This window comes from Populus nigra, chromosome 13, assembly GCF_951802175.1.
Source record: "Populus nigra chromosome 13, ddPopNigr1.1, whole genome shotgun sequence".
Lineage (NCBI taxonomy): Eukaryota > Viridiplantae > Streptophyta > Magnoliopsida > Malpighiales > Salicaceae > Populus > Populus nigra.
In genome coordinates, this window is record NC_084864.1 from 3,509,406 (window position 1) to 3,533,587 (window position 24,182).

The following is a 24,182-nucleotide window of genomic DNA, read 5'->3' on the forward strand; positions in this document are numbered from 1 at the left end:
CGCGAGTATGGTTGTGCGCCCTTGGCAAGCCATTCCTAGCCCCATGTGGCACTCGGGTCTAACCCAGTGCAAAGGTAAGCAACCCAGGTGTCAAGTGTCCTCACATGGGGCTGCGGAGTGGATCCCACCCAAGACAAGGGCCGGCTGACCCAGCGCAAGGGCAGACAACTCAGGCGCTAGGTGTCCTCCCGTGAGGGCATGAGCCTGGCTCCCACCCAGGGCAGAGCAAGCCAGCCTCAGTGCCACATAGGCACTTAGGTCAGACCCAGTGCAAGGGCAGGAAAGCCCAAACACCATAAATATTATTATTTTTATTATAGTTGAAGGTATTAATATTAAAAATACTATTATTTATGTTATAAATATTAATATTTCTACTATAGTTCAAAGCATGAATATCAAAATTATTATTATTTGTGGTATAAATATTATTATTTGCAGTACAAATATTTTTATTATAATTGAAAGTATTAATATTTATTTTTATTGTAGTTCAAAGTATTAATATAAAAAATATTATTATTTGTGGTACAAAGATTATTATTTTTATTATCATTGAAAGTATTACTACTAAAATAGTATTATTTGTGGTATAAATATTATTATTTGCGGTATAAATATTTTTTTATTGTTATAATTGAAAATATTAATATTAAAAATAATATTATTTGTGTTCTGAATATTATGATTTTTATTATAATTCAAAGTATTAATATCAATAATACTATTATTTGGGGTATAAATATTACCATTTTTATTACAATTGAACAAATAATATTTAGAACACAAATTATAATTTGATATTAATACTTTCAACTATAATAAAAATAATAATATTTATAAGGGAAATAATTATATTTAGAAATCCAAGACCTAATAGCCCTGGGTCCTGACAAAGGACGCAAGAAAATTGGGTTCTGACGCAGGACCCATTAGCCCTGGGAGCAAGGCAAGCCAACCTCAGCGCCACATGGTGTGCGGGTCTGACCCAGCGCAAGGGCAGGCAGCCCAAGCACCAGGTGCCCCATGTTGGGGTGCGGACCTGGCTCTCACCCAGGGCAAGGGAAGGCAGCCCCAACACCACGTGGCGCTCGGGTCTAACCCAATGCAAGGGCAATCAACCCAAGCACCAGGTGTCCTCACATGGGGGCGTGAGCCTGACTTACGCCCATGACAGCCTTGTCAAAACTTGAAGCGACAATTTTCTCCCCAAGCATACCTTCAATGGGAAATGCATCCCAGTTAAAAAGACAACCCCACTCCTCTCTCGCTACCCTTGTAACTCTATGTGATAAAGACTGAGTTGTTATTACACTATTCCAATCTACAGTATCTTATGTCTAGGTAAATAGTAAGATAGGCTTTTAGTATATTGTATAATTTCAACAGAACTACCATTCTTCTTCTGCTTAACTTTCAAAGCTGCACGTTTCTCTAAGAGTATGTTTGACAGTGTGGTAGCGGTTGCTTTTCAAATAACTTTTCGTGTCGAAATGCATGCTAATGATGTTTTTTTATTTTTTAAAAATCATTTTTAACATTAGCACATCAAAACGATCCAAAATATATAAATCATATTAAATTTTTTTAAAAACATTGATTTTTTTTGGAACGCGGTTTGCACCGCGTTCCCAAATGGTTTCTAAGCCGGTGTGCCATTAACAACGCCTCATTGCTATTTTCATAAATTTCTGTAACTTTATCGCAATTATTTTTTATGTTAAAGGTTTAGTTTTTTTTAATGTATTTAATATTATTATTAAAACCGATTTAATGAATCATTTTAAATTCTTTTGACTTGATTCTTTAGATTTAAAATTAACTATAAAAATTGTTTTGATATAATTTAATTTACTTAAAGGGTTTAAAATCAATTTGAATAACCAATAAAAAAACATGATTTGATTTAAAAAAAATTCTTTTGATATATTTATTTTAATATTAAGATGGCATGATATTAGATTAACCTAAGTTTTACGACTTAACCCTCAAAACTTGTAACTTGAATCATGAACTTCATTGAATTTAACAATTTTGTTTTCTGTTAAAAAAATCTTTTTTATATAAAGATATAATAACAAAAATAAATACTCGTAAAATTAAGTATCAACCAAATATTATGACATTTGTTTGAGACTGTAATAATCTCTTAGAAAAAAAAAATTATGAAGATAAATTTAAAACCAACAAAATATTAAATGATGAAATTAAAAAAAAAACAAAAAATGATTCAATTAAAAAAAATTGAAAGATGAAATTTAAAAGTAAATGAACTATTTGACATTGTTATTGAACTCGACCAACAAGTCAACCTTAAAATTTCATGACCAAACTCCTTACTTGGTCTAGGTTTAAAATTAATCTGCAACAAATTTGCCCCTACATGACTTAATGTGTCAAAAGATAACTTGAACGACCAATAAAAAAAATCAAAATAATATTTTTTTTTAATATTGAGATGATAACACATTATATTGACCCAAACTTCACTACTTAACTCACCAAACCAACAACCGGAATCTTGACTTCACTGGATATAAAAACTATTTTTAAATTATTTTTTATTTAATGATATGATAACAAAAATAAACGCTAATTAAATTAAGCACCAACCAAATCAATACATCTATCAGAGGCTGTGATAATCTATTAAAAAACAATTAAAACATATTATTGCGATCAAATTCAAAATTAATAAAATATTAAAAGACAAAATAAAAAAATAAAAAACATAAAAACAATCCATCTAAAGAAAAAACCATTGAAAGATAGATTTAGAAAAAGGAAAAAAGAAAAAGAAAGAATTAAAAAAGAGGGAAAAAAAGAGCACTTTCTTAATTGTTCACAAGTACAGTTAAATAGGTGAAAAAAACCCTAATTTTTTTTAGTATAGTAGTTAATTTCTAATTATATAATTTTTTTTTATCTCATACAATTATGCTAAAAAAATCAAATGAAAAAGGAAAAGGAGTCTAAAGGCTAATTTGTAAAAAAACAAAATTGACAAAAAAAAAAAAAGAAATAAAGAAAATCTAAGGATCAATTTTTTTTTTAAAAAGTGATGTGCTTCACTGTTCATAGCACCATCACAAAATCCAATTCTTTTAGTTTGTGAGTTAATACCATCCAATTCATACACTATCATGCAACATTATAGTTCCAATGAGTAATTTTACACGAAACTTGCACCATATTTTGGAACCTGTCAAAGCAAAGTACATTTATAGTGCCTTCTAAAACATTACAGACATTTTCTGTGTAGATTTGCATGACTTGTAAAAAGTACAAAATTTGTATGCTGCTGGGTTTGAAAAGGGGTAAAAAAATGAAATGATCAGAGAGTCTAATGCAATAACAAGATGGTAAAAGAGGTTCTCATTTCTATACTTGGCAGCACACACAACAGACATATTTGAACACTCCCCTACCGCCTCCAGACCACAATATTAAAACAGCAAACTTATTGCACATCTTCGGCCACAAATCAACGCCAGCACAAGAGACAGGATCCATTTGCCTCAGAAAGAAAACATCTCTATATCTGCAAAAAGGATTTTACTAGCACAAGCCATGAACGACCAAAAACAAATAGCAGCAACATCAACTGCATTTATTCTCTTCTCTCAGAATCCAATCCTCATACATCTCTTTATCTATTCCAATCCTAATAGTTTCGGTTCCGTTTCCAATTACGTTGTTTAGTGCTGAAATGCTCAAAAGGACTTTACAGGGACTAAGAAAAAGAAACATAAATATGAATTTCCGAGTTTCAAGAAAATGACCAGTAGTACACCCGCACCACAGCATATTAGTTTGCAGTATAATCAATTCTTGCTCTTGGATATGCAGCAAACCAGTGAGAAATGCAAGTGTATTTATTCTCTTTATGGAATGTCCATAAAGGCATTGCTAATGTCATTGTTTCCTAGCCAAGATAATCTGAGTCAAGCGCTTACTCTGATATATGTTTGGGGTCACAATTCCTCTCAATCAGTAGCATATGGAAGTTGTTGGCAATTTCAGTTAGTCCCAAACAAGAGATCGCGTCCAAAAGCCTATTGCATGCAGAGATATCAAAGTCTGTAGTGCTAGATTGTTTCCATTGATCAACAATTTCTCCCACTTCTTTCAAATGGCCAAGCATCAGATATGAAGAAAGAATGCATACAAAGTTTCTGCTCGTCATTTTCTGGTTAGTCATTCTCAAGGATTTCCAGATTTGGTCGATTTTATCTTTCTTCCCTAAACCTGCATATAGGATAACAAGGAAATCATACGTTATCCATTCTCTTTGAGTGATTTTTTTCTCAGCTTCAACTACAGCGGCGGTGCTGGACTCTGCATTCACAAGATGACCTGCTGTGACATATATGTTCACTATCTTAATGTATCTCATCCAATCATCATTAACACCAGAGTCTTGGCTCATCTCATCCAAAATCCTTCTAACTTTATCAATATTTAGAGCTGCAGCACATGAACTTATCCAGAGATTGTAAGTGAAGATATCAGGAGCAACCTTCTGATGTTTCAGTTCTTCAACAACTTGAGAGACTTTCTCCAGCTGTCCAACTGACATGTATAAAGTCATCATCTCATTGTACATGAGAGCACTGAAGGACAAGTTTGATCCCTTTATTCTCTTGTAAAATTCCTCAGCCTTTTCAATCAATTTTGCCGCAGCATAAGAGTGGAGGAGAGCAGTGTAGGTTTCGGTAGTTTTTGCTGCAAGAGGTAAACCATCAAAGTAGCGCTCAGCAGCATCAACACCAAAAACTTTTGTCATCAAGTCAATACGGCTTGCATGGTCAGTGTCTGATAACTCAAATTCTTCATGTGCAACCATCCATTCTGATATCTGCAGTAATATATTGGTTATATGACAGAAGAACATATACGTTTTTGAATCAAAAGATACTGTGAAAAGTGAAATATTTTCAGAACGGGAAATTTTGATTAAAATTTCCTAACCAATGCTTTTGACTTCAGTAATAACTATAGGACAGGGAGAAAAGCATGTGTCATGAAAGCCAACCATTATGGGAATTTCAAGTTTAATTTCTTATGCCTGTTAATAAGCCATTGACCAAACAGAGTATCAACTTTTCTATAAAACAAACTGCAGCTATGACTTGCGAGTTTCACCATTGAATTCTTTCTAGCATAGTCATCATTTTATCATATAGTTATTTCAACAAAAATGATCTCCAAGAATCGTGATCATGGGACATAAAACTAGTTCATCACTTTCTTCAGATAAGAGTGAGGATTCACTAATAAATCATCTCCATGAGCCCTGTAACTCCACCACAGCAGCCCAAATACTCAAGCCTCTCCCATTATCAATCTATATCATTGGTAATATTGTCCTTTCTTCATTCAATCAACCTTAAGGTTTAGCATCTCCTGTGAGCTAGCAGCGCACCCCACACACCTTTTCCTCACCCTAACCATCAAAACTTGTTTTAAGATGTTCATTTTAATCATCTCAGCCATTATTCATAAAATAGAGACTCCCCTCACAACATTTTGTATCAATGCACACAAATTTTAGAAATGTTCCCTCCTATATTCTTTCCTTGGACAATGGATGTGTACGTGAGTGACTGACTATCCTTACCAATGAAATACTTAAAAAATATATTTAATATGATTTCTAGTTCAACAATAAAAAACCTGAATTTTACATGACACGGTCAAACATAAATTCTTCAACCTGAAAGCACTGTATATCCACAAATTATGCTGCTTCCAGTAAAGTGACTATTACAAAGACTAACAAGAATTTTAAATCTTATAAACAACATTACTTAAAGTAGAAAGAACAGTAAGAACTGGAAGAAAAGATAGGTAGAGCCACAACGAAAAGCACACAAACCCCAACAAGATGCAAATTTTTTGTCCCAGGACCAAAAACATCTACCACTTATCATCTGAACAAAAATAAAATCCTACACCAAAATTGTGATCATTCTTTGCTCTATTTTAACTGTTACAGCCAATTACGTTCATAAGCAGGTGCAGTTTGTAAGATCCATGAATCATGATTCTCTTCCTATACATCACCATAAAGCACCAAACTTTTTACTCAGCAGTACTCAATTACTCCAACTCTATTACTTTCTAAGCATCCAAATAAAAGGGTATCCAAAAAGAGCAAACAAATAACAGAATTCAAACCTCAAGTGCATGCTTGAAACGCTGAGACTTCCTTAGCTCTTTAGAGATATGCCTTAACTCAGAAGCAGAAACAGTGTTTCCTTCTCTGACCCATTTATCTATAACATTTGTTACACTTCTCTTCGGTAGTCTAAGCCTGAAAATTCTACCCTTCAAGTCATCTTCATTTTCCTTTGATTTCAATTCCTCTCCTTCAAGGAATTCACTTTCACTTCTTAAAGCACCACCTGAAGAAAGAAACCTAACAGGTTTCCATTTCTCTAATGCACATAGAGATCTCAGTTTGGATCTTTTTGTGTTTTGGAAATGAGAAAATGAGTAAAGTTAGGTACTTTGAATTAAGAAAATAGTTTTGTTTCAATGGATTTTCTTGGAAACCAAACAGAGAATTGGTAAAATGAAGAGTGGGAAAAAAGGGGGGTTTTGGAGATTACCTTGTGAGAGAGAGGAAGAGCGACCCAGATGCCATGAGCTGTATGTAAGTGAGTGTTTTCTTTCGGGTTTCAAGGGCTACTTGATTCTTCTTCGAACATGAGAGGGTGCTTGGCCTGCCATGTGCAAAATGTTCTTGATTTACTAGAAGGGTAGAAAGAAAGAAAATGGTAAATGCAATATATATTAGGTGTTCTATTACTGAGAGTTTTAAACTAAATGTTTTTTTTTTTTAATTTAAGTCCTGGATTGTTAATATAATAGTTATTATAGATTTACATACTTGTTAATCTTAAATATGTAACAACTACAAATTAAAAATGCATTAGCAATTATAAATCAACAAGTTTTGCCTCCTTTCTTTCAAACACATGATATGAGAAATGAATAAGATAAAACTTTGGATTAAAATAAAAAAAAAATTAAAAAATTGAGATTTATCATGAATTTTATCCGTGTTTTACATTTTACTCATCTATTTTTGAATTTATCTCTATTAAAAATGTCACCCACAACTCATTAAATTAATCATAAAAAAATTCAATTAAAAAAAACTATGAATGCAATTGGGAAATAAATTGAGGTGGTTGACTGTTGATATTAGGGATACCATGATACATAATGTTAAGTGAATCTCAACCATGAATTTTTAAATTAATTGTTAAGATTTGTTTTTAGAGAAAAACAAACTATTTTTTTTTTAAATCTTATTGGTGAAGTGAAATCCTAATTTAAATATGATATATGAAATTGAATATTTAGTAAAGATATCACTTCCTTTGTCCTATGATGATTGACCCTCTTGGATTTCAAAAAACAAACTTCTTTTTTCTTAGACCCCTTTTATAATTAATTTTATTGATTAAATTTTTTTAAAAGTTAGAATTTAGAAAATTTAAGTATATTTTTCATAATTCTCTTTAAATTCATTACTAATATCAAATAAAAAAAAACTGCAGACACACAAAACAGTTGAGATTAAAACAACATTTGTAAAGCTTTCTTCTAGTAAGAACTTAACCATCTGTAATGTCTACCACTTCATGCTCATGGAGATGAACCTCAGCTACAGCCCATAAGCCTGTTTATGATATTTCAGAACTATGGTATCTCTGTACTAATGATCAGTTCCTCATGGAGCTATCAATCCATTGAGAAGTAACATTACAATGTCTGGGTGAATCTATTACACAAGAAGAAAGTTAAACTGCATCTGTGAAAACTATTTTCTAGTACAAAGCTTCTCTACAAATCATTATTGTTGAATCACATATGTCCCTTGCTTGGCAAAAGTACTGGATCCAGTGTTCATGTCCAAACCGTACTAATTGCCAATGAAACCAACGAGGATAAACTAACAGCACAGCAACCTCGAAGTCAAAAAATAATTAGAACCCTCAGGCACCGTTTTCAGGAGACCTTTTCTGCTCCCGCAACTCCTTGTCAGCCTTCCTCAAGAACTGGTCCCAACCACTCCCTGGGCTAGTATCCAAGTAATCTCGCGGGACTGCTGTTTTCAGACTTGGCCGAATTCCACACTGGTTCTCCACGATTCTGAAATTCACCCCATCCTCCTCTTCCCTGAGATTCTGCTCCAGTTCCTCCCATGTAAAAAGCAGCGGGAGTGTAAATGCACCCCATGGGTTAAAATCCAATATCTTAGCACGCCCATCCTTCATCACATAGACATCAAAGGTGTAATTTTCTGATTCAAATTTTAGTCTCACGTTATCTGTGAAAAATTCCTCAATCAACCACAGAAGGTCATTTTTCTTCTCAAGGAGTGTGGGATAAAATGTAGTCACTTCTCTCTGTGAAATTCCAACTAGTTGCTTATCCCGAACAATGCAACGAAATTCCATCTCAGGCAAGAAAGATGAATACCACTTGCGAAGAGCAAGAAAGAAACTTGGGGGTCTTGACAAGGTTTTGTCACTGCATGTGTCATAGGCGTGGCACAAATCATGGACCAGTGAGTCAGATGACCGAAGCAATAATGCTATCTCACTGAACGAAGTGCAGCGAAGGGAACCAGATGGACTTATCCAAGCAGAGTCTTTTGGAGCACTCCAGTTCAGCTTAGGAAAAACTGCACCTCCAAGGGTTTTAATTGACTCCTTAATGTTCAATTCAAGTTCTGGGAAAGAAGGGGGCAATGGTGGTTGTTCTGATTCATCTCCAGATCCTTCTGACACCTGATAGTCTTCTTCATCTACAGGGTTGTGAATTCTATTGGGCAGGGCATCTTCGCCTGAGATAGAATGAGGGAGGAGGAAAGGACCGGAATCATCAAGAAGGTACACGACAAAAGATTCTGGAAGTTCATGGATTACTGTTTTAATGGATACAGACTTGAATTTTGGGTACCATTCCTGAATCTGGCAACAATTCACATCTTCTTCCTTCATTGTCCCTGGTTTAATTGCTTCTCCTGCTATCTGGTATAGAACAAGATATGCACATCATTAGCAACTATCATATATTATTTCATCATATATTCTGTTCTTTCAACTCAATCTACTAATAGATGGGATTACTTGACTCTTACAAGGTCACTTTTGAAGAAAATGATGTGATCATTTGAAAAAACAATAACCACCAATTCATGGTTGTGTTCCCACATAAATCATGCAACAATTCTCCTTTTGTTGTGTATCCATTCCATAAATGATAAAATTATGTTAAACTAAATTCTTTACGTATCCTGTCAAAGCCTTCACAATGGCACCTAACATAAACAAGCAGCTCCCATGTAGCAAAAATATAGGAGCCAAGGAACTAATCTCATATAAAACTCAGAATCTACGAAGAATGAACATTAAAAAACTAGATCTAACAGTTAGCAGCATGTGCGCTCATGACAAGGAAAAAAGATTTCCATACAAAAATTACTAAATTTGGTCCCAACTTTTTTTACAGGTTGCATTTATTGCAATATCCATCATCAACGTATCTTTGAATTCCCAGGCTCCAGCAATAAAAACTTATATCCACAGAAGCTATTCAACTGCATAGACCATTTTCAATCTAAAAATACAGGACAAATCACAATACTTCGAGAGCTGATATACGCGGTTTTGACACTCCTAGAGGACATGTAATAGGTGTTATACCAACCTGACATTTCCCAGCGTATGTACTTAGATTCACCAATTCAATTGGCAGTTCAAAGGATTCAAGAAACATATTATAGCAACATCCTGAAAACTGCTTGAAGCAATTCCATATGAGCTGATAGATAGATTCTAACAAAGTGCTAGTATGGACTTGAATCAATAACAGGTATCATCATGAAGTTAATGCCAACTAAACTATAATGCAGACACCATAAACATCTCAATGTAAGTTTCATTCATCAACAAGTGCAAGAACTCAATACCAAAATACAACAGATATTTCAGTAATCCCATCAAGATTTTTTCTACAATTTCTACACTTTAAAGCACACAATCATTTTCCGTGGGAAAAATTCATATAACCAAGATGATACCCCAGCCATGACTTACCAACACTAAATATCTTTGCTTGTTCATAGAAGAATTAGCCAGAAAATGAATAGCCCACATGAGAGAAACATCAAACCTTAAAGCATAAACTCCTAATAAAACCTAAGCATGTTGTAGAAATCTGCAAGACTCGAACTTTACACAAACATGTTGAAATACAACAAGCAAAATCTGTCTTAAATAGAAAACCCAGAAGAGTTACAGTGATTCTCGTTCTTGCTTGTGTATAACGTTGTGATTTTGGAGAAACTGAGGTGAGGAAGAGAGTTTTGCGTGGCGAAAGGCTAGTGCTTTATTATTTTTTCAGCAGGAGCTGTAATTTTTTACAGAGGCGGGGATTTTAGCCGGTGGTAGTGTTGGGAATTGAGAGTAATTATCAAGGATAAAATAGGAAACCAGGTAGCGAAGTCGTAAGCGACATGCCGTTTATATCAACTGAAGTGAACTACATGTAGTTCCCAGTCAGTTAAATTGCCTTTCCATAAACTACATGCCATTCATTCCAAATTTGCTTACAGTTTCTCCCACACTCAATTAGTTCCTCTCCTGCCATGATAGTATTCATTTTTTTTAATCTATATTTTTTACAATTTTAATTTCATCGTATTTTTAGGGTTTATATTTATTGTACATTGAATTTTATAATTTATTTTTTATAAAATTATCTCATACTATAATTAAAACTGCAAGTTTGATGGATTAACTCGAAATTTTTTTAATTGATTTTTTTAATTTTATTTTTTAACATTGAGTTGATTGGAAATTAGACTTCATGATTTGTTTCGGTCTGGTTTCTATGAGGTTATCTCATCTCATAACTCGGGTCACGAGTTTAACGAGTTAATCTTGATTGACTCGAGTTATTTTTTATGTTTTTTTTAATCAATTTTTTTTCAATCTTATCTTCCAATATTTGGTTGATTAAGAAGTAAAATTCACAATTTGTATCAATTTATTTTCTATTGGGTTATCTTAGTTTGTACCTGGGTTACAAGCTTGATAGGTTAAACCGGGTTGACTTGGGTCATTTTCTTGAATATTTTTTAATTGATTTATTTTTCAGTTTTATCATTCAATATTGAATGTATTGGAAATTGAACTTCGTAATTTGTTTTGATTTGCTTATTATAGGGTTATCATGATCTCATAATTTAGTATGTGGATTGACAAGTAAACTTATATTGACTCAAATAAATATAATATGTTATCGTCTCAATATTTATTAAAATAATCTCATCTTAAATATTTATTTTGAATCAAAATATATTTTTATCAATTATTTGAATTGTATTTAAACCCGTAAAGATGATTATGGTTTAATTTTTTTATATCGAAAAAAATATTAGTGCTGGATTCTACAGGGAGAAAACCGACATGACAACATCACCATTGTTTGCCTTATTGCTGGCCTTATGAGATAAGAAGAGAAAGGAAAAGTAAAATCAAACTAGAAATGGTCTTAATCTCAATAAACAACTATTGAATCATCGTTCCTCAAGCAAACATCCTTAATTCAGAAGCATGGTTATTTGTTTTTAGGTTCTGTTGGGTCTCAATTATCAGCAGAGATAAAGAATGTTCAGAAGCGTCATGGTTTTTGAATGTGCAAAACTTCTAGTATAATGCTTCTTCTTCTTCTTCTTCTTCTGTTGGAGCTCACCATAGAAGTAAGAAAAGAAGCCCCAGAGAGACAGAACAAGAGAAATTGCTTTTTCAGCATGGAACTTCTCATGGTAGAACAGCACAGCTAGAGACTCTGTCACTGGCAGCAGGGTGGCAATTATAATACCAGAAAGCAATGAGGAGCCGTAGAAAGTCACACCAATGGCTCCCATGAAGAAGCATTGCCACAAGATTGCACTAAAAATAATCGCCACGTGATATTTTTCTTGCCCAAGTTCACATGCACTTGCCTCCTTTGGAATTTCCTGCATTAAAAAGACACTCTCCGAAGGATTGGATTGCCTGCATTAATAAGCAAAAGACACTCTCCGAAGGATTGGATTGCCTGCATTAATAAGCAACTAATTATTATGTGTGCGTGTACGAGCATGTATGCCGTAGAGACTGACCTGAAAGTCCTTGTGTACAAACATCCCAGCAGCACAGAATGCAGTCGCGAAGAAAGACATAACCATCTGAATCTCCACAACCAAAGTATAGGTGATGGTTTGCTTAGCTTTTTTGTATGTCAGCTCAACTACTGGTAGCACAAACCCATAAAGTGCTGCAGTTCCAAGAGTCATGAAAACTCCCAAGAAGTACTGCTTGTTGGTTTCATGAGCAGGGCGATCGGAACTTGTGTGAAGAACTAGTATAACAGCTCCAATGGTCAACAAGAAAATTGCATTGATGGTAAAAGATGGGAACTTTTGCTCGACCAAAACAAAAGCAAATCCAGCAGTATAAGCTAACTGGGTGGCAATTATAAAAGCAGAAGTGGAAACAGGAAGGAGAGAAACACCATAGGCGGAAAAGAAATCATCCAAGGCCAGTAAGAACACCGAGAACAGCGGAAGCTAGGAAGAGCCTAGAGCTTACATAGAAGAGCTTGGTCGTAGCACCCTCCTTGCTTCGGCGAAACATGAATGGAACAATGAGAGGAAATAGGACAAATGGCCAACCAACAGTTTGCAGAAAGCTTGATATCCAAACACTCTTGTCTCTTACCACCCTTCAAGAAATTATAGCCGCTGGATAAGAGGGCTGCCGCAGTTTCCGAGGGCCAGCAATGCACCATTCAATATGAGTAGGGATTTCTTCAGGACTTCTCATTTTCTCTGCTTCTGCTAATGCTGGGTTACTACTACTGCTATTCTCCATCTCTGTGTGCCCACTCTTTAGGCCTTAACAATCACTGCAAATCATAAAATGGGACTTTGAGAAAATGATATTGGAAAAATATTCTAAACAGGATTGTGAGGTTTGAAATCTTAACTTAGCTGCAATTGACAGGTTAAAATTCTTTGAAGAGACAATGGACCTTTATTTTGCAGCTCCCCAACACTCTTATCGATTGCAGTAACCTAAAGGGAAAATGAACACCTACAAGCCATCACTCAATTCAATTCAATCATTATTCTTTTGATTTCTCATTTTGATCATTGACTCTTTTGTTAGAGTTTTGTTGGTTTTTAATTTTGTTTTTCAATCAATATTTATGTTTTTTTTTAATTTTTCCCTCATTCTTTTGATTTCTTTTCCTTTTGTTTTTTTCTTCAATTTAACCCTTCAATTTAATTTTTTTAGATGCCCTCGTTTTTTTAATTTTAATTTTCACTCTCATTCTTTTAATTACATTTTTTATGTGGTCGATTTTTTTCGTGTTTGATTTTTCGGGATTATATTTCATCATTTTTCTATTTTTCATGCTTTAGATTTAGTCATAAGAGTCACATGTTTTAAGTGTTAATATGATTAGTTTTACCCTCATTTTCTTTTATGATTTTATCATTTTACATTATTATTATTTTGAAAAAATAGTTTTGCGGTTATCTTTAATTTCTATTCAATTGGTTTATCTCGATCTCATTACTTAGACCACGGGTTTCACAAGTGTAACACTCCACCTCACTAGCAAGATATTATCTGCTTTGGCCCACGGGCCCCACGGATTTGTTTTTGGTCCCAAAACGCATCTTACTAGTTAATGTGAGCATGCTCATATAAGACCCTCCCCAAAGTTTTCACTCGCCGATATGAGATATTACAATCCACCCCCCTTAAGGAGCCAGGCGACCACGTCGGCACCATCGAACAACCAGTGAGCCGGGCTCTGATACCAAATGTAACACTCCACCCCACTAGCAAGATATTGTCCGTTTTAACCCACGGGCTTCATGGATTTGTTCTTGGCAGCCACACATAGCCCCAAAACACATCTTACTAGTCAAGATGGGCATGCTCATATAAGACCCTCCCCTAAGTCCTCACCCGCCGATATGGAATATTACAACAAGTCTTTTTTGGATGAAGATTTTTTTTTGTTTTGTAATTAATTTTTGCATATTTTTTATTTTATTGTATGCAAATAAGTTTTGTTTTTGTAAAAAAAAAATAGTTATTTTGAAATAATATTTTGAATATGTTCGTCCATGCATATTTTTTTTCCTTTTATTTTATTAACTCAGTTTCATATGTGTTTTTATTTCTATTATCTTTGATTGATTTTAATAAATAAGTTCAGTGGACACAAACGAGTAAATTATCTTGATCTACGTTCAACTCTCAGTTTTTTCGCTTTCTCTTTTAATTATTATTAACGACTTTTTATTTATTTATATGCATAGATTATTATTAGATGTTTGGATAAACTTTTTGATTTACACTTAGAATTCTTTTTATATAAAAATACATATCAAAATAGCCTTTGTAGTCGAGTGTTTTTCTTAAAATAAAATTACAACCCGTTGTGGAGTGCACGTCAGATCAAATTTTTATTTCTCTCTAATTGCTTTTTGCTTTTTTTTTTTCATGAATTCATTTTTTAAACATTTGATTTATTAGAGATTCAGTTTCATATGATCTTATCGTTCTACAATTGTTTTTGTTTTTTAAAAAATATTGGTTTGGTGATTATTTTTAATTTCTTTTATATGGGTTTATTTTGATCTCATGATCTAGGTCACGAGTTTTACATGCTATTTTTTAATATAAGGGTTTTTTTAGAATTATTTTGTTTGAGTTTTATTTTTCAAGATATTATCCTAATTCATTTATAATTCTTTTTTGATTTATATAAATGAAGTTTATTTTTAAAAATAAAAAATATTCATTTTTAAATAATATTGTTGATTTGTTTGGCCTTGCATATTTTTTATAAGACGTGAGTTTATTCAGTCATTTTTATTAGTGTTTATCTTTTAGGTCATAAATTTTTTAGGATGTGAATATATCTTTTATTGATTAAGTAAACAAACTTAGTCAACATAATTGAGTGAATATCTTATTTTGTGTGATTAAATATCTTAATCTGCATTCATATCTTAATTTTCTCAATTTCTCTTTAGGTTATTGTCAATGATTTTTTTTTCATTTATTTACATAAATGATTATTAATTTATTTAATTAAATGCTTGCATTGGCTTTTCAATTTACACTTTAATTTTTTTATGTTAAAAACACAAAAAAACAACCTACATATCCAATATTTTTTTGGAAAAAAACCCATGACATATAACACGAGTTAAATGACTAGTTTGAGTGCTATGCAGAGTGGAAACGAATTAGAACTTTGTCTTTTTGGTACAAATATTTTTTTTTTGTGTCTGATTACTATAACAGGGGAGACAAACACTAAAAGTATGAGACATAGAACAAAAATTTACTTCAAAATTGTTTTAACAGATTTATTTTATGTCTTTCTTCATCTCTCTAACTAAATATATTTTTATTTTTTAAATAGTATTTAATTACTATCACATTATAAAAAAGACAAAAATATTTTTAGTTAAAAAGATAGAGACATAAAAATAAATTTGTTCCTTGATAAGTTTAAAGTGAGTTTCTATACTTCCAAAACAGGAGGTATAAAAAGGGCATGTCTTCAAATACAATATTTTTTATTCATAAAATATCATTGTAAAAAACTCTCAACTCTAAAATTATCAAACTAAGATATGTATGGATAAAAATGATTATTATCATAGTTTTAAAACTTAACTTGGGGGTCAATACGGAACAAGGTACAGGTCATAGTTCGGGAGAGTTAACTTAGATTGACTTAGGTAAAAGTAAGAATAAAAATTATTATTATTATTATAATTTTAAAACCCGACCCAGGGTTGATCTAGGACAAAGCTTAGGTCATGGGTTTGAAGAGTCAACTCAGATTGACCGGGTCCATATAAAGATAAAAAAAATTATTATCATAGTTTTAAAACACGACTCGAGATTTTACTCGAGACAAGGTTTGAGTCATAGGTCGAGAGGGTCAATCAGGTTGATTTGTGTCAACGTATAGATAATAATAATAATTATTATAATTTTAAAACTTGATTTGGAAGTTAAACCAAGACAAGGCCCGGGCCAAGATAACAATCTAAATTTACTCAAAATCTTTTTTTAAAAATAATAATAATAATCAAAATACTTTGTTTTGACAAAAACAATTTTAAAAAATCAACATGTTTTTTATCTATATTTTATTTTAGATCGAACCAGATTCTTACCCCATCAAGTCAGATCAATTTTCCCTTTATGTATTTAAATTCAGATTAGTTCAGGTCCATATCTTGGGTCAGCTGGGTATCACATCAACCTGACTGGAGAGCTCCCTAGAGGTAAGAAATGATGCCTCAGGAGATAAAACAAGAGAAAGTCCTTTTTTTTGACATGAAATTTCTCACGGTGGAAAACAACAGCTAAAGCCCCTGTCATTTGCAGCAGGGCAGCCAGTGTAATACCATGCATGGAACAACGCAAACGAGCTGCGTGAAGAGACATAGCTATAAGAGGGCACTGCAAACAAGAAGCACATAATATTTTGCTTTCCTGAGCTCCACTGTCTACATAACAAGCAAGAGTGAGATGGTCTTAAGACCTTAAGACCGACCCACTTCTTATATTTTACAAGAAGTCTTTATTTTGATTACAATCACATTCTTCATCCATTCATTTTCGCATTCATGAAATCACAGAAGTATCATTATTACGTTCATGGTTTGGTACACACACAGAAGCAGTAGCTAAACTGCTGGATCGAACTCGATCCAAGCAAGATTTCCCATCCAGCTTGTTGCTTTGCTGAAGTTCCAGGTAGTCTTTGTATTTCATGCCAACGTATGCTGCTGGCTCATTGCCTTTACTGCTCACTAATAACTCTGTTGCTGGGCTAACGACTGAGTCTAGTGATGGTCCATGTATCATAGCTATGGATATCCTTGTAGCCTTGCTGTTCACCATTGCTCGGTGCAGAACACTCTTGTACCTTCCATTGCTCAAAATCTAGTAACAAAAAAACACGAACTTCACATTTTTAACAGGATTATTAAGCCTTAGGAATCTTGGATCGACTCCAAGCCTAACTGTAATAAAGGATAACATGACCAGGAAGTGAGAATGCACCTCAAGCTGATCTCCAGTGTTAACCAGGAAGGAGTTGGGGAGGGCACAGACATTGACCCACTTCCCTTCGCGTTGAATTTGAATGCCACCAATTCCATTGTAGATTAGAAGTGTCAACAAGCCATGATCTGAATGAGGGGGCAAGCCTATTGCAAGCTCTGGCTGTGGACAAGTTGGATACAAGTTTGCAACAAATATTTGTTTCCCCTGTTCCAAATTCAGTGCCTTGTCTATATAGCTTCCTTCCAATCCCAAACTTTCGGATATTCCTTTCAGTAACCCCCTTGCTACTTCTCTGACTCTCTGGGAGTACTCTAATGAAATCTCACTACATAAAAAAAGATCCAACCAAAAACTTGAAATTCTATAAGCTTAAGATACCTCTACTTTAATCATGAATTTTCTCACAAGATTCTGTCTTATCTCAAAAGAAAAAGAATATCTTTTCACCTTTGAATTCACTTGAAAGGAACACGCATTAGAACTAAAAGCTACTAATGAAGGGGGTGATGATCGTTTTATTTACCTGAGGCCAGCAGGTTTGGTAGGTGAGGAGAACACAGGATGTACAAAGAACTTGAGAAAATCCCTCCAATAGAAAGCCTTTTCCACTGAAACATTACAGCTGGTGCCAGACCTTATTGGGTCCAGTACATGGTTCCCTTTAAACTCTTGCTTCTCCTCTTCTGGCAGATCAAAAAAACCTTTACACCCTATTGAATTGTATACAGCTCAATCTTATTCACGTCCACAATGAAGCCAGCAGTGCAGTTCTGTCCTCTCTGTCTTCTCCACATCAGCAGCTTCAACAATGAATACAGCAGTGCAAATCTCCAGCAAGTAACAGTCACAAGCAATCCTGCAATCTTTAGTTAACTTCTTCAGCAAGCAACAGTGAAGAAGTTAGAGTTTGTTAAAGCTGTTAGAGTTAGTTAAAGCTGTTATAGGAGTCTGTTATTCTGTTAATTAACCGTTGCTTATTCTGTTTATTCTGTTTCCATACTAGTCTATATAAACAATGTAATAGACAATGGTTAAAGGTTAAGTAAAAAGAGAGAAATTCAGTTCATTATCTCGATTTCAATATGGTATCAGAGCTTTTTCTTTGAAGTTTTCTTTCTGCATCTTCATCCTCTTCATCAGTTCTTTCTTTCTCTTTAACAATGGCTGTCAATCCCAACCCTACATCAGAGATGGATTCTTCCAATCCTTTCTTCTTGCATCATGGTGACAGTCCTGGAGCCATGATCGTCTCAAAGCCACTCAATGGTGAAAACTATAATTCATGGAAAAGGGTGATGATGATGGCTTTATCAGCCAAGAACAAACTCAGTTTTGTTAATGGCACTTTGCCTAAGCCATCCAATCTTTATGATCCTCAAGGCTTGGCATGGACTCGTTGCAATAACATGGTCCTCTTATGGTTGCTCAACTCTGTTTCAACAGAGATTGCTAATAGCATCATTTACATTGATGATGCATCTGAAATATGGAATGACCTACAGGATCGGTTTTCTCAGCACAATGGACCACGAATTTTTCAGCTCCAGAAATCTATTTCATGTTTGTCACAAGAAAACAATTCTGTGAGCTCATACTTTACTGCTATGAAAGGATTATGGGATGAGTTAGGAAATCACCAGCCAATCCCTACTTGCACATGTGGAGCTTTGAAAACTATTCTGTCTTACCATCATCAACAACAAGTTTATCAGTTCCTAATGGGATTGAATGAAAGTTATTCACAGGTTCGAGGTCAAATTTTGTTGATTGATCCACTGCCTTCAATCAATAAAGTTTTCTCACTAGTCATCCAAGAAGAGAGGCAACGTATGATTTCTTCATCAAGCCTCTCATTCAATCAGAATACGACTGCTTTGTTTACAAAGACTGTGTCTCCAACTCGTTTTGCCGGTAACAAATCCTTTCATATTCGAAAAGATCGGCCTATATGCTCTCATTGTGGTATTTCTGGTCACACTGTGGAGAAATGTTACAGAATTCATGGTTTTCCACCTGGTTACAAGTTCAACAGAGGAAAGAATGCACCTCCTAGTGTTAATCAAGTTTCTGGCTGCAATACCCCTCAGCTTCCTGTTACTTATGAACAATGTCAGCAGCTTATTAACATGTTCAAACCGTCCATCTCAGAGCATGACTCGTCTGTCAACCAAGTTTCCTCATTTGCAACTAAAGAATCAGAAGTCTCCATGCCAGGTGATAATATGACAAGTGCAGGTGATTCTTCACTCACAAATGATATGCAACTTTATGCTCTAGATTCAAAACATTCTGTTTTTGCATCTTCCTTGTCTTTAACTCAACAGTCTTCACTCACAAATTCTACCAAAACTTCTTGGATCATTGATACTGGTGCTACAGACCACATGATCTGTTCTATGTCATTTTTTACAAGTATTACTTCTGCTGTTTCCAAATCCGTAAGATTACCCAATGGACAATATGCTTCAGTTACTCACATTGGCACAATTAAGATCTCAGAATCTTTTGTTCTCACTGATGTACTTTGTATTCCTTCTTTTTCATTCAACTTAATATCTGTTAGCAAACTAATCAAAAATCTACAATGTTGTGTCATCTTCTTATCAAAGTTCTGTTTTGTTCAGCACCTTACAAGCTGGAAAACGATTGGTGTGGGTAAAGAAGCTGGAGGTTTATATCATTTGCTGCAAAATCCAGTTTCTGTTTTACCTAAGAATTTTGTTTCTGTCAATTCTGCAAAATTTGTGTCCAATCATGTTGTCACTGATTTAGCCTCTGCTAGTTTCTCTGTAAACTTTGTCAATAAAAGCTTATGGCATTATAGATTAGGACATCCTTCAGACTTGCCTTTGAGATTACTTTCTCATGTAATTCCTCAAGTTCTACATGAATCAAATAAGAATTGCAGCATCTGTCCATTGGCCAAACAACATCGTTTATCTTTTCCCTATAGTTCATCCATTTCCCCACAACCTTTTGATTTAATTCATTGTGATATTTGGGGTCCCTTTTCTACAAAATCTCTTACTGGTTCATCATATTTTCTGACCATTGTTGATGATCATACCAGATTTATATGGATTCACCTTTTAGAAAATAAATCTCAAACCAGAACTCACATTCAAGCTTTCTTCAATCTGGTTGAGACACAATTCAATGCTAAAATCAAGTGCTTACGGTCAGATAATGGAGCTGAGTTCAACATGAGCCATTTCTATGAATCAAAGGGTGTTGTCCATCAACTAAGCTGCGTTGAAACACGACAACAAAACTCCACTGTTGAACGTAAACACCAGCATATTTTGAATGTGGCTAGATCCATTCGTTTTCAGTCACATTTGCCTTTACAGTTTTGGGGGGATTGTATTCTTACAGCCGTGCATTTGATAAATAGAATTCCTACTCCTATACTGCACAATAAGTCTCCTTATGAAACCTTGTTTAAATCTCCTCCATCATATTCTCATTTGCGAGTATTTGGCTGTCTCTGTTATGCCAATACTCTTCTTCGAAATCGACATAAGTTTGATCCTAGAGCTAAGCCATGCATATTTCTTGGTTACCCCTTTGGCATGAAAGGTTACAAACTTTATGATTTACATCTCAAAACCGTGTTTGTTTCCAGAGATGTTGTGTTCCATGAAACTATATTTCCTTTTGCACTCATGTATCCTATATCTCCTAATGATTATGTCTTACCTTTGCCTATTCCAATACATGACTCAGCAATTCCTTTACTTGATCCCTTACTTACAAATTCTTTCCCATTGAGTTCCATCAATGATTCATCTTCTAGTTCAAGTAACATGAATCCCACTACAGAACCATGTATACCATCTGCTTCAGACATTACACCACAGCCCAGTAGAAAGTCTTCTAGGGTAAAACATACACCTGGATATTTGCATGACTATCATTGTCATATTGCAACCTCCACTTCAGATCCTGCACCTTCGTCTACAGCTTCAGGTATTCCTTATTCTCTTTCTTCAGTTCTTTCATATGATCATCTTTCCTCTACTCAAAAATTGTTTAGTCTCTCTGTCTCTGCACTTGTTGAACCCACATCTTATATCCAAGCTGTTAAACATGAGGAATGGCGTGAGGCTATGGATAATGAGATCAAAGCACTTGAACAAAATGATACATGGACTGTAGTTGATCTCCCTGCTTCCAAGCATGTTATTGGGTGCAAATGGGTTTACAAAGTCAAGTTAAAATCTGATGGGACTTTGGAGAGGTATAAAGCCAGGTTAGTTGCCAAGGGATACAATCAGTGCGAGGGATTGGATTACTACGAGACTTTTTCTCCTGTGGCTAAGCTCACCACTGTAAGAACCATTTTAGCAGTTGCCGCAGTAAAGAAGTGGGATCTTCATCAATTGGATGTGAATAATGCTTTTCTTCATGGCCAATTAGATGAAGAAGTCTACATGTCTTTGCCTCCTGGCTTTGCCAAACAGGGGGAGTCCAAAGTATGCAAGTTACACAAGTCCATCTATGGCTTAAAGCAAGCTTCTAGGCAATGGTTTGCTAAATTTTCTTCTGCCCTGCTCGAGTTTGGATTCATCCAGTCCAAAGCTGATTACACCTTATTTACAAGAGCTTTGGGGGGTTCATTCATCGCATTATTGGTTTATGTTGATGATATAATTGTTGCCAGCGATAATTCAGCCGAGGTTTCAAAATTTATCCAACTGCTTAATGATAGATTTAAGCTAAAAGACCTTGGTCAGTTGAAATATTTCCTTGGTTTGGAAATCGCTCGCAGTGAGCTTGGCATCTCTGTCTGTCAAAGAAAATATGCCTTGGAAGTTCTTGAAGATACTGGTATGTTGGCTTCAAAACCAGTACAATTTCCAATGGAACCTAATGTGAAATTCTCTAAAGATTCTGGACAAATCTTAGATGATCCTACTGCCTACAGACGGCTTGTTGGGCGGTTACTTTATCTCACTATCAGCAGACCTGACATTTCATTTGCAGTGCAAGTCTTAAGTCAATTTATGGACAAGCCTAGAGTTCCTCATTTAACTGCAGCAACTAGAGTCCTGCGCTACATTAAAGCATCTCCAGCTCAAGGGTTGTTCTTTCCAGTTATTTCTAGTTTACAAATGAAGGCATTCTGTGATTCTGACTGGGCAGGTTGTGTTGATTCCAGAAGATCAGTAACAGGATACTGTGTCTTCCTTGACAATTCTTTGATTTCTTGGAAATCCAAGAAACAAACCACTGTATCCAGGTCTTCTGCTGAGGCTGAGTACAGAGCAATGGCATCCACTTGTTGTGAGGTTGTGTGGCTTCGCAATCTTCTTCAAGACCTACAGGTTCCACCTCAAACTACTCTTCTGTATTGTGACAGTAAAGCTGCTCTTCACATTGCAGCTAACCCTGTCTATCATGAGCGTACAAAACACATTGACATTGATTGTCATGTGGTTCGCGAGAAGATTCAGTTAGGCATTCTGCGCACTTTTCATGTTTCCTCCAAACACCAGCTCGCGGATATATTTACTAAGGCTCTTGGCTTCTCTCACTTTTATCCTTTGTTGTCCAAGATGAGCCTTCATAACATTTATTCTCCTTGATCCTTTTAGGCGTCTCATCTTGAGGGGGAGTATTGAATTGTATACAGCTCAATCTTATTCACGTCCACAATGAAGCCAGCAGTGCAGTTCTGTCCTCTCTGTCTTCTCCACATCAGCAGCTTCAACAATGAATACAGCAGTGCAAATCTCCAGCAAGTAACAGTCACAAGCAATCCTGCAATCTTTAGTTAACTTCTTCAGCAAGCAACAGTGAAGAAGTTAGAGTTTGTTAAAGCTGTTAGAGTTAGTTAAAGCTGTTATAGGAGTCTGTTATTCTGTTAATTAACCGTTGCTTATTCTGTTTATTCTGTTTCCATACTAGTCTATATAAACAATGTAATAGACAATGGTTAAAGGTTAAGTAAAAAGAGAGAAATTCAGTTCATTATCTCGATTTCAATACACCCATCCAGTATCGAGCTGAGAAGGTTCTCTGGCACCCCATGATTGATCACCTAATAATTAAGAAATATGAAGGATGGAAGTTTCTTTTACGCGATAAATCAAAGAAAAAAACCTAGTTCTCTTGCTCTATTTTTCGCATTTACATTCCCCAGTTATATATCTAGTAACTTTTACTTATATTTAATAGTTTGTTTAAAGTTTTTTACAAATGAATATGTGTAACAAAATACAGAGGCATGGCATGCACTTGTCAACTAGTTCAGTCCTCAAAGTTGCTGAGAGAGTCATTCGACATCACGTCAAGCCATCAAAGATCAAATTTCTATAACATGAAGAGCTTTACTTGCTACATGAAAAGAGATGAGATATACCATGAAGAAGCCCCAGTCCTGACAGGCTCTGCCAAGTTCATGAACTATTTTAGACCGTTGATCGGGAGTGCCTGAAATAAGAAGAGAGTAATCTATGACAGGAATGGCTCCTTCTGGGACACAAATTACCTGGTCATGGAGATCAGGAGTGAAGGTGTGAGTGGCGGGGATGGAGGTGAGACCAGGAGATTCAGCTAACGTTTTGATGCTTGTTATCTTGGTAGGTTGACTAGGAAATGCTTGGGAGGGAAGAAGGGAAGCTGTTTCAGCAGCCATTGAGAGAGGGAGAGGAAATGAGAGAGAGCTGAATGATTTGGATGTGGATATGCACACTCATCTAATTAAGGCAATATGATAAGTATCCTTTTTGTATATGGACAAAGGACTTGCTTGTCCGGTGGCTTCATTGTCAACGGGCAATTTTCAAGCTTTGTTTCTCTGTCCTTTCATCAAGTGTGGACAAGGACAAGGTTGTCCCACAGTTGGTAATTTGCAAATTTGTTTAAGAGATGGTAGAGTCCCACAGTTGTGGACTAAAGTAACCTTTATCATTAGTAATATCTTCTGTTTTTTTAATGTTAAATTATGCTTTTTTAAAAATTTTATTTTTTAAAAAGGTTTTAAATTAATAT

At 34.9% G+C, this 24,182-nt stretch overlaps 3 protein-coding genes and 1 pseudogene across 5 annotated transcripts; all 4 read right to left on the minus strand.

Moving 5' to 3' along the window:
• Positions 1-3,360: 3,360 nt before the first annotated feature.
• Positions 3,361-6,770, minus strand: LOC133670505 (pentatricopeptide repeat-containing protein At5g09450, mitochondrial-like). Its single transcript, XM_062091008.1, has 3 exons — positions 6,615-6,770; positions 6,181-6,469; positions 3,361-4,858 (listed from the first exon to the last, which is right to left on the minus strand). The coding sequence occupies exons 1-3, from the start codon at positions 6,647-6,649 to the stop codon at positions 3,953-3,955; spliced, it is 1,230 nt and encodes a 409-aa protein (XP_061946992.1). The 5' UTR covers positions 6,650-6,770; the 3' UTR covers positions 3,361-3,952.
• Positions 6,771-7,723: 953 nt separating this feature from the next.
• LOC133670990 (uncharacterized) lies at positions 7,724-10,440 on the minus strand. 3 transcript variants are annotated; one of them, XM_062091600.1, is made up of 3 exons: positions 10,321-10,440; positions 10,119-10,194; positions 7,724-9,050 (listed from the first exon to the last, which is right to left on the minus strand). In XM_062091600.1, exons 2-3 carry the CDS (start codon positions 10,176-10,178, stop codon positions 8,010-8,012), a joined length of 1,101 nt encoding a protein of 366 aa, XP_061947584.1. In that variant the 5' UTR covers positions 10,179-10,194; positions 10,321-10,440; the 3' UTR covers positions 7,724-8,009. The 3 variants fall into 3 exon arrangements, with proteins under 3 accessions (XP_061947584.1, XP_061947585.1, XP_061947583.1); XM_062091601.1 differs by lacking the exon at positions 10,119-10,194 and having other exon boundaries at positions 10,195-10,433; XM_062091599.1 differs by having other exon boundaries at positions 10,119-10,433.
• A 1,237-nt stretch (positions 10,441-11,677) lies between these two features.
• LOC133671503 (purine permease 3-like) lies at positions 11,678-16,562 on the minus strand (annotated as a pseudogene).
• A 27-nt stretch (positions 16,563-16,589) lies between these two features.
• Positions 16,590-23,908, minus strand: LOC133670989 (2-oxoglutarate-dependent dioxygenase 19-like). Its single transcript, XM_062091598.1, has 5 exons — positions 23,551-23,908; positions 23,175-23,229; positions 17,710-17,890; positions 17,184-17,511; positions 16,590-17,063 (listed from the first exon to the last, which is right to left on the minus strand). The coding sequence occupies exons 1-5, from the start codon at positions 23,824-23,826 to the stop codon at positions 16,743-16,745; spliced, it is 1,161 nt and encodes a 386-aa protein (XP_061947582.1). The 5' UTR covers positions 23,827-23,908; the 3' UTR covers positions 16,590-16,742.
• Between the last annotated feature and the right edge of the window lie 274 nt (positions 23,909-24,182).